Source organism: Danio rerio, chromosome 20, assembly GCF_049306965.1.
Source record: "Danio rerio strain Tuebingen ecotype United States chromosome 20, GRCz12tu, whole genome shotgun sequence".
Classification (NCBI taxonomy): Eukaryota; Metazoa; Chordata; class Actinopteri; order Cypriniformes; family Danionidae; genus Danio; species Danio rerio.
In genome coordinates, this window is record NC_133195.1 from 25,785,226 (window position 1) to 25,803,301 (window position 18,076).

At 37.3% G+C, this 18,076-nt stretch overlaps 1 protein-coding gene across 1 annotated transcript; it reads left to right on the forward strand.

Moving 5' to 3' along the window:
* The first annotated feature begins 416 nt into the window (after positions 1-416).
* On the forward strand, positions 417-17,884 carry lrrc66 (leucine rich repeat containing 66). The gene is made up of 5 exons (XM_021468619.3): positions 417-599; positions 820-1,242; positions 7,613-7,782; positions 10,326-10,668; positions 10,799-17,884. The coding sequence occupies exons 2-5, from the start codon at positions 831-833 to the stop codon at positions 17,560-17,562; spliced, it is 7,689 nt and encodes a 2,562-aa protein (XP_021324294.1). The 5' UTR covers positions 417-599; positions 820-830; the 3' UTR covers positions 17,563-17,884.
* The last annotated feature ends 192 nt before the right edge of the window (positions 17,885-18,076 follow it).

Genomic DNA, 18,076 nt, shown 5'->3' on the forward strand with positions numbered 1-18,076 from the left:
TCCATCTTTCTCAACACATGCCTTTATACTCAGTTTCATATTATTTTTGCTTTTACTTTCTTTTTTTTAAAAAAATGTTCAGCTGTACATAATTATTTAGTTCTTTACTTTTTTGTCTGACATCATGTATATGTCCTGTGCTGCTTTAAAAAAAGTATGGTGACTTATAATGTGTGGCAACTGAGTGAATAGATTATTGACTTGTCATTTATTAATTTTGAACTTGTGGCAATTAAATTTACAAATATATATAAGCATGTGAATATATTTCTATAAAACCCTATTTAGCCTCACATTTTTGCATCATTATTTTAATTTTTTAAAATTTATGTTATTAATATAATTTTTTTATAATGTATTATTATTTTTTTTAATTCCTCAAAATGCTGGGAGGGAGCAAACCTGAGTAAGACATTAACTCAGGTGAGTGATTGTGTTCTGTGTCTGTGGTGCCATAATGCTATTCAGACTTTGATCTTAGGGAAGTTGGAGTTAAAGTCAAAGAATTTGTTCATCAGACTCAGTGTTTTGTTAGTAATTATCCAGAGCAACATTCAGAAGATCACCGAAGACGAGCGGCACATTGCTACCCCAAAAAGGTTAGTTTAATGAAAAGGTTAGTTTTTTCTATACAGTATATCTGCGACATATTTAAAGATTTCCTTTAAGCTGAGGATAATAAAAAATAGTGTTTGCCAATTTAGACTGTACTTAAAATTGATTCTGTGATTTCTCAGGTTTTATTCTAACAGCTCTGTATTGTCCAACAGAAATATTCTGACATATAAATCTGTCATTTGTTGTGCTTAAATTATTCAGGGCTGACTATAATGTCAGCGTCCCGCTTGGTGTTTGGTGTGGCAGTGTTGCTCCTCCAGCTCTGGGGGACACGCTGTTTCCCCTCCTCCGCCTGTCCCATTCCCTGTCTCTGCCAGCCCGGTCCTGTCCTAAACTGCTCATCTTTGGGCCTGAATAAGGCTCCCTCATGGATCCCAGAAAGTGCGGTTTCCTTGAACATATCCAACAATGCTCTGAGTTCTCTGGCTCCTCTCAGCTTTGGTCATGTGAAGCTGAAGGGACTTTTACACCTCTGGGTGGGCAGTAATGGTCTGGAGAGCCTGTCTCTGATTTTAGGACCAGGCACTAGGACCCTGTCAAGTGCAGAACAGGAATGCAGCTCCTGGGCACCTGACCTTCAGTTGCTGTCTGCTGAAAGAAACCATCTCAAACGTCTACCAAACGGTATGTGTGTGGCAAAATTGTGCATTAATCATTAATGCGGTCCTTTCTGTGTCCTGAACAACATTTGAAATTATGTGGTTAAGTCAAGGCAGCTCTATTACATTTGTAAGTCAGGGGTGGCACTCTTGATACAAAAGTAATGGGGCAAAAACTGATACTTCTAAAGATCAAATTTCAGCTGTTAATAGTCATTTAAAGATTTTTGTGAGAAAACAAATTAAAGTACGACATGAATCAAACTAATATTCTCAAAATGTATTTATTTAAATGACCCTTTGGGTCCTGCAATATTATGGTTAAGGTTACGGGCAACATGGTGGCTAAGTGGTTAGCTCTGTTGCCAAACAGCAAGGAGGACCAGGAGGCCTTTCTCCCCATGTTCTCACTGTGTCTGCGTGGGTTTCCTCCAGGTGCTCCAGTTTCCCCCACAGTCCAAGGACATGTGGTATAGGTCAATTGAATAAAATAAATTGGATAATTTAGTCGCCAGTTTAACTGAATAATTACATTGGCTGAAGTGTATGAATGGGAGAATTTGTGGGTGTTTTCCAGCACAAAGGGTTGTACTCAATATTGCAGCTGGAAGGCATCGGCTGTAAGACACATGCAGAGTAATTGGCATTATGCTGTGGCGAAACTTGATAAAAGATGGAAATATGCTGAAAGAAAAGTGAGTGGTTACACTCCACCAACAATGACCGTAAAAATTGTTACTTGATTGAAAATATTTTATCAAGAAATTCATGATTCATCCAAAATTTGCCAATTTCTGCTATGTTCTGTGTTACAGTTAAACCCATTATAGAACTCTACCCCACAATTACACCTGCGATTTCTACTTAGCCTAAATTACAGGGATTTTTTACAGGGAGTCGCAAAATTTACTCTTGTTTTTACATGCATGTAGTAGTGTCTGTTATAAACAATGTTTCTGTGCTTTTCATTATTTTGTACAAATTCATTTTGCTCTCATATTCTTCCAACAAATATCATAATCTTCCCTCCCCCTTGAAACAAGTTTTCTTCACTTCTGGTCACACGGAATGCCTTTAGACGAGGCATCAGTGATTTTTTTTTTTTATCAGTGCCTGTCTTGTTTCTGCTCTGCCTTCGTAGGAGGCAGTTGTTCGAACCAATACGATACGAAAAATTTGAATAATGTGAACATTGACATTTGTTTGTAAATTTCAGCTCCTTGTTTATGATCGGGGATGATTTATATTCAGGCATGTCCATACATTCTGCACCAGAGAGTGCCAGTGGAGATTCCGGTGGAAAGTGCAAACTATTAAATCTTCCTCCATTTTGTTAGCAACACCCATCTTCCAATCATTAATCCAATTGGTTCCCAAAAGTCAACATGTCCCGCCCTACTGTTTTTTTTTTTTTTTTTCTCATTTCAGAAATTTACAAAAATTTAAAAAGTACAATCTTAACTTCTGTTTCATGCCGACTTTAACCCACTTACTGATTGAACTAGAAGTTTTGATTGGTTAGAGTCAGCCCTGCCTGGTATTGGCTAAGGATTTAGAGCACCACCCTGATAGTTTTTAAGGAGTGCCATCTCAAATGCCAAGTCACTCCCTTTATACTCTCTTTTAATGGTAATATGTAGGTAGGTAGGTAGGTAGGTAAGTAGGTAGGTAGGTAGATAGATAGATAGATAGATAGATAGATAGATAGATAGATAGATAGATAGATAGATAGATAGATAGATAGATAGATAGATAGATAGATAGATAGATAGATAGATAGATAGATAGATAGATAGATAGATAGATAGATAAATAAGGATAAGGACAGACTAATCAGTCCATCCATCATTTCAATCTATAAAATTAATAAAACCTACATGCTCTCTGCCCTGTGATAAATGACTGAATCATCATCAGAACTTTGATCTGTTTCGATTACACACTCTCTCAACCTGTTAAATTCCATTCAAAGCAGTCAGATGATCCACCTTCTGGATGAGGTGAAGAGAAATCACCTGTGATCTAGTTACAAGGGTTGAGTGCTGGCATTCCTGTGCCTCATGACAGGCTATAAAAGGATAATAATGGTCTAAACACATTCCAGAAGGTGGATTTTATTGTGGCCTTGTATTTTGGCCAACCTTCAAATAAATGCTAACATGGGGTTCTAAGTGCAGGATGGTTATTTTCTTTTTTGCAAGCCTATAGGTGTGTCGTCCCTCCATAGAACAACGCAGAGTATTGAGAAATACTTACATTACCTAATTGGAAACCTAAGGGACAGATTGTCTAACCCAGTGCAAGCAATGAGCAAAGCTGTCCACAAAGTGTTTTGTTTACTTCATCAAAGTCCCTCTCAAGCAGAATGTTTATTCTGTGGCCAACAAGCAGCTGTTTCAGGCATGCAAGACCAAGTCCATTCTACTTGTTGGAGAGAATGGTAAAATTGGCCATTGGCTTTTATTTAGGGGCGCCTCCAATGAGTGGCCAGACTGATGTAGCTGATTCACTGCCCCTCCCCCTCCCTGACCGCTGTTGACAGCACGCACACACCTTCAATAGACATCAATAAGACATTCAAATACTCAAATTACTGTAATAGAGTAGTTTTTCTCAGGAATTGTAATTTGCCAAGTAGTTTTAAAAAGTGTTCTTTAACTTTCCCTTGAGTTCATATTTACAGCAGCATCTGTACTTTTACTCCACTGTTTTCTTTCAACCTGCAGTCACTACTTTAATTTTTCTTGTCTATGGGGATTTGAAAAAACAGTCCTGTGATTCCTGTCCAATCAAATCACACACAGAAGGTAAATCACATTAAATTAACTACCTCAAGCCATTTTTTTCTTTTTTTTTTGGAAACCAGGTTGATGACAGAACTCAACATCAGTCAGATGTTAATGTCCAACATCCATCCAAATATCAACGTCTTATGATGTTACAGCTTAATGCTGTGTGGGCGTTACCACTATAATGTTTATAAGACGTTGGATTTTGTTTGCCATACCAGAAGAATAAATGTCAGTATTTGACGTCAATATGTTGGTTTAAGATGTTGGCTCGACATTGTAATTTTGTTTTCTCTCTAACAATCTAAAATCGACCAAATATCAACATCATTTGATGTCATTATTGGACATTAAAATATTGTTTTCCTTAGACGCTGGCTTGACCTTGAATTTTGGTCCCCTGACATCACAACCTAATATCTAATATTAACATCTTATGACGTTGCGTGTCTGCATAGCAATAACTTGATGCACTACAGAATATTACATTTACACACCCATGCACAATTTACATGTAAACACATAAGCTTTTCAGAGCATAATACTCACTACTCTTGAGTACTTCTGAAAGGTCTACTTTTTACTCATACTTTGACTAATATTTAAAACAAATACTTGCACTACATCTTTAGGCAAGAAATTGTACTTTTACTTGAGTATGATTTTTCAGTACTCTTTCCACCACTGATGGCAATTTAATATTTACCTTAACGTACATTAAAAGAAGAAGCTGTATTAGTAATATTGTGGCTCAAAAAGAAATATGGATAAATGATATTATTAGAGTCTGTATAGTGAGTGTGTATAGCATAGTGATTCATTAATCTTTATTCATTTTAGACATGGCATATAATGTATGTTGTACAAAAGAAGTATGTGAAAATTAACTGAAAAGTTATTTTTTTATATATGAAAAGTGTTTTTAATTTTAATAATTAATTAATAATTTAATAATTTTATTTTATTGAATTTAAATTTATTAATTTTTTAGGAATAAACTGATATTTCAAGAGTAATTATTTAAATGAATTAATTATTACAAATAATTAAAGACCACATTGTTTTATTTACCAGAAACACTTTTGTGTACCACCACAAGATTTGATGTGGCCTCTTCTGGCCACCCCTGAGAAAATTTTCTGGAAGGGCCACTGGGTGTAGCCTATTTCCCCATATTCTGTGTTGCAGTTTCTCCCATTCACAGCAAGTCAAGCAAATAGTTATGGTATATCTTTAACCAAAATGCACTGAACTGTTGCAACTTTCCTTGAATAGGAAATATCAGATACCAATGCTAGATGACAAATAAAAAAAAAAAAAAAGAAAGAAAAGCTGCATCTTTCACAGTGTACAGTAATTTGGTTCCTTCCAGTAATACATCTTAATCATTTCTTCTGGTCACTTTGGATTCTAATAGGAACACCAAAAAGCTTTGTTAAATATTTGTTTTGGAGCACAGGCCATTTAATTTGCAACGTTGAGTGTTTTCACACCTGGAGATCATTTACTTCATTTAAAAAGGGGGATTAAAATGTTGCTCAATTTGCTTTCACAAGGCAACATTTCTACTGTGTGTATAAATAAGCTTTCATCTCTTTATGTTCCAGAATTCTGTTCATATTAATCATCCATCAGAATGGATAAACAACAACATCCAATTATTGATACTGAGAGTCATTAACGTTGCTGTTTTTCATTAAACAATCATAGTTACTCATCTTACACTGTAATAAAGCATGGATCATCAGATTTCTTATGCCGAGTTCAGACTGCATGATTTTCAAAATAGTCGTGTCACAGATGTTTTCAAACTGTATGACTATATCTGGGGTGGCGTTTCATTGCTGCTGTGTTTACACTGCAAGATGGATCGGCAACAGGGGGTTTCATACTGGATGAATTTACAATAAGAATGGCAGACAACTTTGTCTTGGCCCACAAACGAAGTTTCACAACCAAACACACACAAAAAGTTACATGAAAACATGTGATGTCATGTATCTTTTGTTGTTAACTACATAATGAGAAAGAAGCATTTAGTGGGGTAGAAAAAATGTGTTTATTTTGCTCACCTAGGTTTTGAGGGGAATTAGCAATTTCTCTTCAATTTTTTCAGCCAGTTGTGGTTTTGCTCATATGACACACCAAACAGCCACGGATGCTGCTGCCAAATTTAAACTAGTTTTTCCTTAATTTCTTCAGTTCAAATAGATCAAAAAGAAGCACTTTTCCCCCATCTTCCCACTGGCCTGCAGATACCGATAGTGGATTCTGCTCTCTCATTGGCTGTTGATAATCGCCAATGTTATTTTTAAAAAGAAAACATTTTAGGCGATTTGATTTTAAATCGCAGACAGTTCCAGATATGGAGCATGCCAAATATCTGACAGGTGTTGGCGACTCATCTGCGATTCTCTCAGATCGCGTCTTTGATAGTACAGTAGAACAAGCACCAATTTGCCTTTGATTTCAGGCATTTGTCAGCAATTTCTCAAAACTTTTGTCGGCGAGTCAAAAATCAGGCTAGAATCATGCAGTCTAAATTCAGCATTAGTGGCCTTAATGACAGTTGATATTAAAATTGGGACCAAAAAGTTGAGCAGTCATCCTTTCTTGAATTAAAAAAAATAAACTTACACCCAGTGCTAAGGAAATTACTCATTTTTTAAATGCTGTGTGTGTGTTAATAATCACTAAGACAATTTTAGCTGGGTTGTACTGTTTCTGTCGGCTTTAAAACTGTGGCCCTCTGTTGTTTGAAATCTAAAGGGACCTGTTAACCAATGTCAAGAACCAGGTCTTAAACTGTTCGATCTCTGCAGATCCCAGTCTGGGCAGCCTGTAAGCCATGTGAATTAGATGGCACTGCCTCAAAGTTTCTGATAAACCTCTGTCCAGCAGATCCTGGTTTCAGCTCAGCAGTCAACATGTATTTTCAAATACGCAAAGGAGTTCCCCATCTCCCTTTTCTGGCAAACAAGAACCCTTTCAAGCTCTTGACTCTGATTGAACCTACTTATTGGCATCCAGGAACATTTAGGATGTATTGGTTTCATAAATACAAAGTGATTCGAAGTAGCTTGGGTATAAATATTAAGACAAGGATTGTTAGAATATTGTTACTATGAACTTGACTTCGATATCTTGAAGGCGACAAAGCAGTTCAAGAGTGCAAAAGCCTCACTGATTAGTGCAATTGTTGATACACATTGGGCTTCATAACTGGGCAGGTACGTTAGGTGTTGTTATGGCCACAGATACAGGCAAAAACAGGCGTTTGTGATTTATGAGGTCAAGGCAGGCTGAAACAGGTAGAGCTGAGATCTAAATTTAGGCAGCGACATACTTGTGTGGGACATCCATGAAAATAGAGTCACTTTCATCATTTTACCTTTCCCCTTTTAATTTAATGCATGGGAAACAGTATTTGGTGGCTCAAAACAAGTGCAAAAGCTCGGACTGCATCTAATGAGGAAAACCACCCACAACAATCTTTAGTGCCTGAAAGGACACATTGATATTTAACTAGAAGGTTTATCAGTGTGTGTGGTTAATCATTGCAATGTGTGTACCTTTTGGTCTTATGAATATACATTTCTCCTCCAGGGCTGGGTTGCATAAAATCCCTGCAGATTCTTCAGCTGTCCTATAACCAGATCTCTGTGATCAGTCTTTCTGACCTGGACAACTGCAGCCATCTGAAAGAGCTACATCTACAGCATAACAGTATCACAACCATTCACCCACATGCTTTTAAAGATCTACAACAGCTGAAGGTAATGCCACAAAACTATTCAACTTACTCGTGTTTCATGTTTAATACTGGTCACATGGTGCTGTTGACTTTTTACTAAAACAAATGATGAGAGCAATTTTACAGTTTTGGGTGTGTGCTCCCCCTAGTGGGGTATAACATTTAGAGTTTTTTTTCTCCAGTAACCTGTAGTTACTTGACTTTGGTAACTGCACACATCAGGGTAAATCAGACTTTCTTCCTGGAGGTTCACTGTCCTATAGGGCCTGTTTACTTGCATTTCCTAGTCATCCATTTTCTCTCATCAGATATGTAACGATGGCCAGCTAGCAAAGTGCTATGCAGATAAACCTCACTCCTCTGACCTCAAAAGATGCTCTAGCGACAGACGCTAGTGGCCAATGTATTTAGCCTCCTTGTTAGAGCAACTGACTCCCATACAAAGAATTGCTAGTTCGATCCCAGCTCAGATTGGGTGCAGCAGGACCGGTCGTTTACAGATAGCTATTTGATTTCTAAAAACAGTTCCATTTACATTTGGCCACATACATGCGCCTCCGCTAAACGGATATGATTCCGGTCTTCAAATCCTGCACTATATGCAAATCTAATTAGATCAACTAAAGCATCAGATACCATTTTAATTTTTAAAGAAATGCAAGCAATATATTTTATTTGGCATATAAATTATTTTATACTCTCTCAAGACTTACTCCCTGCATGCGGCTTTGTACTTCACTGGTGTTTCAGTAAATGCAGAAGGTAGGCTCCAGTCATTACAGGCTGAATGCGACATCTATATTGGTCTTACAGATATGAGCAAACCTTTATTCAAAACTGTAAAGGATTTACATTAATTTATGTAAAACCTGCTCTCCCAAAAACAAAACACTATGCTTTTGTAAATGAATGAAACACAAATGTTTCTATTATTTTTCATCTCTTTTCACAGTGACAGGCTAAACATGCATGCTGCATCTCTGTTGTTAATGCTGCTATTTGATATTAATTTAGTAATTGCTTATTTCATTTGTTATATCTGATGATTGTTTACCCCATAGCACATGTTCTCATGTTTTTTTTTTAATTGTTGGAGGAGTAAAATAAATGTGGTTTCAACCACCAGATGCATTTAGACCCATCTAATTTCATCTGGAATGTGTCGCAGACAACCTCCGGAAATGGTTTGAGCGATCAGACGTGAAGCACAGACACATCATTAATAATATAATATAATAATATAAGGTCATTAATAATATAATACCACTAATACTGAAATGGTTAGGGTCTTTTAGAATGATCAAAACTACTTTTTAGATGTTTTACAATGTGCTCAGCCTGCTGGTTTATCCATTCACACACATCACATGATCTCTTATAACAAAATCACATGATCTTTTTTAATGCTCAAACTGGAATTTGTTTGGTAAAAGTGTCTCCATCGTAGTTTATGCACATGAAGTATTGTAATATATATTCGGGTTTCTTTCAGCGTGCGGTCGAGAGTAACACATGCAGACTATTTCTGGTGCTGATTTAAACGTAAAAATGTGTTCATAAGTGCTCTACAAGTCTACAAAGACTTCTTTATGGCTTACAAATTATACTGGTGGTGTAAATATAATAATTTAGCAAATATTCTATTAAAAGTGTCTTTAATAGATTGTCCTCATATGCATGTTAAGATTTATATAAAAAAGTAAATTCTTAAAGTTTTACTGCTGGCTGGGTTGAACATGATGAAGTGATTGTAAATATGTACATACTTTTCCCCTTCTTTGTGTTAGTTTTACCAAAAAAGAAAGAAATTGCTAGTAAAGTCACTAAAGTTACCAAAACTGCTTTTTGCTGCCTTACGCTATCTGTTAAGCTTTTGGTTAAGCAACAATTGAATGGGACAAAATAATAATTATGATTATTATGCCTATTATTGAACTGTAGTATTTTCATAGCAATTTAAACCACCCCTTCATATGTACAAGAAACAAAAAGGAGCTTTGACTGCAAATCCTCTGTGGAGGAATGTCTGATTGCATCAATTACATCAGGTGTCCTCTCTTCTTGTGCCTGAATGTTAAAACAGTCCATATGATCTGTCAGTTACTGATATGGTACCTGCCAATTTGAAGTTGGGACCCCTGGTCAATATTTTTGTCTTTTGTCTCAGTATTTTACTTGGGAAGCAAAATTATTTAAAGTAATAATACATAAATCTGACTAAATATCGTTAGATGGCTGTTCACATCAAGAATGATAACTATGTTAGTATTATTAAAAATCTGCCATCATGCCATCCTTCATCAGTTTTTTTTTACGTGACCAGGTGTAAACATCCCCATACAGTTCAAAACAAACAACTAATTAAATACAAATGAAGGTTAACATAGTCTTCAGATCACCAAAACAAGTAGGTAAATGTGTTAGAGCTGCTTGGAACCACATTCTGCAGGATGTTGTTGCACCTGGATCAGAATTGCACCATCTTGATGTAAATCAACTTACTAGCCTAGCGTGCATTAAAACTTGGGACACAAAAAAATTCATTGCCTTTCTATTTCTTTCCAGGTCCTTGATCTGAGCTATAACTTGCTGGTCACCGTTCCTGTCCCTGCCTACCAGTCCCTGCGGAACCTGGATGCTTTAGTTGATGTCTCCTTCAACAGATGGAAGTGTGACTGCAATTTGCAGACCTTAAGAAAATGGATGAGCTTTGATACTGAAATGGGTCATGCTTCCTGGAAAGTGGTGTGTGCCTCTCCACCACACCATGCTGGAAAAGATCTGCTTTACCTAAATGACTCTGAACTCACTTGTCCAACATATGAACACAGGACATCTGGCCACTATCATAATATGATTGTGAAAGAGGGGATGCAGATATCTATTCCTTGTAGGAATCACAGCCAAGGTGCAGCTTTTGATTGCTTTGTTTTAAAATGATAAAACCTGTTGTAGCTACTGAAGCAAGAGATATTATTTTAACAATATATATTAATTCATAATATTTGGTTATGAATTTCCTGCGATTTCTTTTCTAGGTATCATGCAGGTTCGCTGGTGGACTCCACAAGGCCAAGAAAAAGATAATCAACCAGAACTTTTAATTAAGGATATCACAGAGCAGCATGCAGGACTTTATATATGCATTACAGGTGTTCAAGGGGAGCACATTTCAGTGTTTGACCTACATGTCTACAAAAAAGGTGGTGGCTCAAGACTACGTCGTGAAGCAGGAGTTATCTTAGATGAGAAAGGAAATGTAATCTTGCCAAAAAATCCTGCTGTAAGGGTAGGGTCAAGAACAGAGTCAGAATTTATTCTTGCCGTCTGCCTGTCGGTCATAATTACATTCATTTTAGCATTTATTCTTGGTGTAGTTTTGAGGCCACTGTTAGACAAGTTATGGAGAAGAATACGATCCAAAAGACAATCTACATCCTCTCCAACCTCGTCCACTGAACCCCAGCCATATGTGAATGAGGGTTACTGTGACGTAGAAGACCATGATCGAGAAGTGAGAGTGGGTTCAAGAGTTACATTCGGTGAAGTTACAGAAGTGCAAGATCAAATGCCCTACTATGTCACTGTAGATGAGGACCAAGCGGATGGCTCCTCTGAGAGCAACACAGAATCTGGTGGCCTATATGAGGATGTTGAAAACAATAGATCCTCAGTGACTGATGAGAAACAGCAGACCCTTGAAATGGAGAGACACAGAGGAAGAGCAGACAGTAGTGGCAGCAGCTCACTACAGGAAGGCGAAGTAAATGCTTTAGTAGTAAATGGTCAGAAACTGCCACCCAGCTCAATGGAAGACATGGAATTTGAGCCAATCCCAGATGAAACAGAAATTACAAGGATAAAGAGAAGGGACAGTTCTTCAGCATCATCTCACTCAAGTCAGGAAGTTACCTTATCAAGTGAAATAAAGCATTCAACTGAACAAAGTGTTGACCCTTCTCCTGTCGCTAAAAGTGAAATTCCAGGATTTATAAAAGAGCCATTTTCAGAATGGCCAGTCAGATTGAAAGAACAAAATGTTGATGAGTTGGACCCAGAAATGTGGAATGACAGTGGAGAGAGCTTTTCTTTCAATGAAGACTCAGAAAGATCAAGTATCCATGATCTCTCCAGCCCTGCTCTAGGACACCCCCTGAAGGACGATGACAAATGGAGGCAAATCAAAGTAGCATCACCTTCAAATAAAATAAATATTGATTCAGATGATGATTTTGAAAAACCATTTGGTAAAGAAGTTCTTGTTGATGGTGGAAAGCAATTTGAGTTCTCTGACAATGGAAGCTCCTGTAATTCAAGTCAAAGTGGTGAAAGTGTTGGTGGACCAAATAATTATACTGTAAACCCAGAGTTGGAAGAAATCGTGGATGAATCGGACACAGGGAATGGTGCAAATGTAGTCAATTTAAACAGATTTGGCACTCTTGAAGATCCCACTTTCAGGGAAACAATGCCTAGTGCTGGCATTCTTATAAGACAGGAGACTATAATTTTGGAGCCTTCAGATATACATTTGACTTTTACTCATGGAAACAGTGTTGACGAGGGCATGCTTACTGACGACTCCTCGATGAGCTCCTTGATGAACATACCACACCAATCTGGACAATTTGCAGACATAGGTATTGATACTGTGCCAAAAGATAAGAGATATGTTGAATTTAAGTCGTCCAAATCTCATTCTGGATCTCCACCACTTTCTCCATCCTCACAAAAGAACAATATCTTATCAAAGGAGCACTTAATATCTGAAGCTCACACCGGTGCATCTTTTGAAGACAACAGTTCCTTAATGCAAAGACAAGTGTCTCCTGATAATATTCAAAAAGTGAAGAGATACATTGGCTTTAATCCTTCTGATCCTCATACCCAAACTCTGCCATCACCTTCCTTAACCAAAAAAGATGCTCTGCTGGAAACAAAAAGATACAGCTTGTCCTCAGACGATGATGCACAGCTGACAACTAAGGATGACAAATCTTTCTTGACAACATCTATACCTTCTGACGTTTCAAAGGTTAAAAGATACATTTCCTTTAAACAGTTTGACACTTCTTCACCAACTCTCCCTTTATCTAAATCTGAGACCACAACTGAGGCAACAATACAAAATCTGCAGCCCAGCAGCAGTCAAAACGTGAAGGAACACATGTTTTTTAAGCAGCATGAAAGTCATTCCACATCTCTGCCATCATCACCTACCTCGACAAGAAAAGGTCTATCAGGGAAAAAGTCAAAAAGCAAAAAACGAAATGATCAGTCATTCTATGGAAGTCATGAGAACCTTCCACTGTACCATGTTCATCCATCCTATAGGTCAAGTATAAACAGGTTGAATAGAGGATATGATACAGATATATCATTTTCCAGTGAAGATGAAGATCAGTTCATAGAGTACCCAAGAAAATTAGAAATTACAACAGCACCTGGGTTGAACGGAGGATCCATCAAACCTGGTAAAAGTAAAGACAATGTCCTTAACATTGATTTTGACAACTCTTCCAGCAGCACAGATGTATTTGAAAAGAAACGTTCTAAAGGCCTAATGAGACTAAAAGCATTAGGTGCTCGACTTTTCAACAGAAATGAAAATGAAACAGATGTGATGATGTCACCAGCTGATTGGGATGCTGGAAGAACTGGAGGTGTCTCGGTTAATAAGCAGTCCAAGTTAACTAAAAAACAAACCACTGATGACGATGTTATATTTGGGAAAAGTTTATCTTTTGATCATTTACCAAAAGTGAAGAGATACATTCAGTTTTCACACTCATATCCACAAGCCCAGTTACCATCTCCTCCACCAACCACTAGCACAATCACACCTGATTTTAAAGTGACAACTGAATCAAGGACGTCCAGTTTCTCATCGGAGGATGATTTCAAACCAACCACTGAAGATGAAACATTTGGTGGACAAGTAGATGCATCTTTTGACAGACTTCCAAAAGTAAAAAGATACATACAGTTTTCACATGTTGAACCTTATTCTACAACACTTCCTTTAAAAGGTTCTCCTGAACTGGTGGTACAGCCTGAATCAAGGAGGTCCAGTACTTCATCTGATGATAATGATATCAAACCTAATGAAGACAGCTTCTTCAGTCAAATAGGTGTATCTTTTGATAGCGTGCCACATGTTAAGAGATACATCCAATTCAATCAGCCAAAACCTTACTCTCCAACTCAAACATCTTCACCCATTTCAATCAAGAGACCTGCAGTAGAAGTGGAAACAAGTTCCAGCACATCTGTCAAGTCGGATGACAAATCTGATGCTACAGGAAACTGGGGGCAAATAGATCTTAATGCAGTACCAAAGGTTAAGCGATATGTTCAATTTACAGAGTTCAAAGATTCTTCAACTCCCCCATTGGTTTCATCTTCCTCTACGAAAGTCACAACTGAGATGGAAATAAAAACTGAATCCACAATTGAGAGATTCCCTAAAGACCAGGAAAACTTAACGCAAGCAGAGGTATCTTTTTTGGAAAATATTCCAAAAGTGAAACGATACATTCACTTCAAACAGTCTGAACCACACCCCACCACTTCTGATACACTGCATGTCACACCTGAAATGATAATCAAATCAGAAACAAGGAGATCAAGTACATCTTCTGAGGAGGATATCAAGCTAACTAAGAATGAAGGCCATGTCTTGGAAGAAACAGTTACATCCCTTAATAGTGTACCAAGAGTTAAGAGATATATTCAATTTACATATCCTGAGAGTCAACCCCTTACTCAGGTTTCATCTGAAAGAGTCAATACATCTGTGGTAGAAAAAGAGACAAGAAGATGGAGTACTTCATCTGAGGAAGATGTTAAACCAGCCACTAAAGAAAATTTTGGAGAAACAGAAGAATACCATTTCCAAATTCCCAAAGTAAAAAGGTATATCAAATTCACAGAAGCTGAACCATACTCATCTCCTCTGTCGCCAATTCCTCCTGCAATCACAGTAAAAGAAACAGAAAAAGAATTTAAACCACCAGCCAATAGAGAGAGCACTTCATCCGAAAATCATGATCAAGAGCAAATAGGAGTGTCTCTTGATAAAGTACCAAGCGTTAAGAGATACATTCAATTCACACATCCTGAATATCAATATCCATCTCAGACATCAACCAGTCTTTTATCTGAAAGTGTCAGCATACCTGCGGTAGATAAAGAAACCAGGAGATGGAGCACTTCATCTGAGGAAGATGTTAAACCACCTACTGAAGATATTAAAGAAACAGATGAATACCTAATCCAAATCCCCAAAGTAAAGAGGTACATCAAGTTCACACCTTCTGAACCACATTCCTCTGCTCCAAAACAAGACAGCCCAGTAAAATCCATATCAGTAACGGAAACTGAACTCAAACAGCCAGTCATTAAAGAGAATTCTTCAACTAAGGATGTTGTTCAGGAAGACAATGTCTCTGGGCAAATAGGCGTATCTCTTGATGGTGTACCAAGAGTTAAAAGATATATTGCATTCACACATCCCGAAACATCAACTGCTTTCTCAGATGAAAGAATCCATGCATCTCTAACAGCTAAAAAACCAAAAGATAGCAGCCCTTTGTCTGAGGAAAATGTTACTATATCTCCTAATAAAGATATCATTAAAGACACAGATGAATATCTGGTCAAAATACCAAAAGTGAAGAGATACATAAAGTTTAGACAATCTGAATCATTTCCCTCTGATCGGTCACCAGTTCCTCCTAACATTGTAAAATCTATAAAGGTGACAGAAACAGAATTTAAAAACCCACTCACTAGAGAAAGCACATCTGAGGATGATGTGCAGGACAATTTTGGGCAAACAGGAGTATCTCTTGATGGAGTACCAAGAGTTAAGAGATACATTCAATTCACACATCCTGAAATTCAATCCCTTCCTCAGCCAACAATAACCATCTCAGCTGAAAAAGTTGGAAATTTGGGGGTAGTTCAAGATACAAGGAAATCAAGCACTTCATCTGAGGAAGATGCCACATTTATTGCTAAGGAAGAAAAAGCTGGTGAACAAACAGGGTTGTCTTTTGAAAAAATACCGAAGGTTAAGAGATATATTCAGTTTGTAAATTCTGAAAGTAAACTTGTTCAATCAGCAACTAATCACTCATCTGAAAGACTTCAAATATCTGGAGTTGTTCAAGAAAGAAGATCAAGCACTTCATCTGAAGAGGATGTTAAACCATCTACTCATGATGATAATGTAAGAGGTGACTATTTTGACAAAATCCCTAAAGTGAAGAGGTATATTAAGTTCACACAATCTGAACCTCCCCAGGGTCTTGCACCATTACCTATTTCAAGCAATGTAAAGCCCACACAGGTGACAGACTTACAATCAAGAGGACCTAGTACTTTAGTTGATCCATCTCCTAAGGAAGACAATGTCTTCGAGGAAACAGAAGCACATCTTGACAAACTTCCAAAAGTTAAAAGATACATTGAATTTAAACATCAGTTACCTGTTCAGTCAACTACTTTATCAGAAGATAAAGTTGCGACATCTAAGGTCATTTTGGAAACGAGCAGATCAAGAACTTCATCTGAGGATGAAGTCACAACAGAAAGTAGAGAAGACTATTTTGGTCAACATTCAGAGGCACCCCTTGATAAAATACCAAGGGTTAAGCGATACATTCAGTTCACACATCCTGAAAGTCAAATTCCGGTACAGATAACAGCTAAAAGAGTAAGTGCATCTGTCGTGAAAAAAGAAACAAGTATACCATGCACTTCGTCTGATGATGATAGAAAATCATCTACTAATGATCATGATGTCATTAAAGAAACAAGTGTCACAATCCCAAAAGTCAAAAGATATATTGAGTTCACACAATGTAAACCTTTTTCATCACCCCAGACACAACTTCCAAGTGTTGTTAAACCAATAAAGGTAACAGCAACAGAAGCAACGGTATCCCGCACATCACAAAGCACATCTGACGATTCTGACAGTATACCAAAAGTTAAGAGATACATTGAGTTCACACCTGATGAAAGTCATAATTCTGCTCTGCCATCAACTGCTGACTTAGCTGAAAGACTGGGAACATCTGAGATCACAGAGGAACCAAAAATATTGACAACTTCAACTAAATATGTCAAACCATCTGCTACAGACCACATTAGAGAAACAGATGAATTTATTGCCAATATTCCAAAAGTAAAAAGGTACATTGAGTTTAAACAATCTTATTCTTCACCTGTGTCATCATTTCTCCCATCATCCAATTTGTCATCTGAGCCATCACGCCCCATCTCAAAGAAAAAAGGGTCTGCAGTAATTATAAAGACTGAATTAGAATCATGGATGTCTGACCAGACTGGCCTAAATTCAGAATCAAGTATGTCAAGTTCCTTGTTGAGTAAACATCAAGTTGTGGATGAACCACCGGCAGTTCCAATAACATCTCCACCTCCCCTAGACCTGGATGCCAGAGAGTATCTGAGAGAAAATACTGAAGTGCGTCAAAGGCAAGAACGCAGGAGATTGCTGCAGCAAAGGAGAAGAGAAATGGATGAGTTCAACATCGCATCGCTATCCTCCATGCAACAAGAAGGCGAGAAGCAAGACAGAACCCTGGCAGATTATGGAGGAGCACCATTTCAAACAGAACGCACCTACAGCAGCAGCTCTACAAGAAACAATTCCAGAAGCACAGAAGGAGTGGAAGCCCCAGTTTTGCGAGGACTTAAAACAAAGAGTACATCAACACTTGACTCTAAGTCACCAGCAAATTCAACAACAAAGAATAAGGAATTTTTAATTTAGATAAAGAGTTCATTTTTGACTTGGCACACAATATCAAATCTCCGCAAATGATTTAAAAGTCACAGCTTTTTGTAAGGGCCTTTCTTTTTTCTGACTATTGTAAATATGTAATATAACTATGAACATATTAACCTAAACCTTTCAGTATTCCTTAATATAAGTTATGTTTCTGTTGCATGCAAATATATTGATGAAGCCTACATAAGGGTGTTTTGTATACAAACACTGTTGATTTTATCAGTAATGCAATGTAGCTGTAATAAAAGTCCACGGGATATTAATTGTACTGAATGACAACAAAATAAATTTTTATTTAAAAATTGTTCCGTTTCTCTGATTTTTTTATCCACATGTACGAGTAAAACGTTTTTCTTTTATCCTGCAAAATTACTTTGCCATTTACAGCACTTTTTGTATAACTTTATACAATTGTTTCCAGACATGCTTATATAACAGCAATACCAATATTTTATATTCATAAGAGTTAAGAATTTCTGATTTTCAAATCACAACA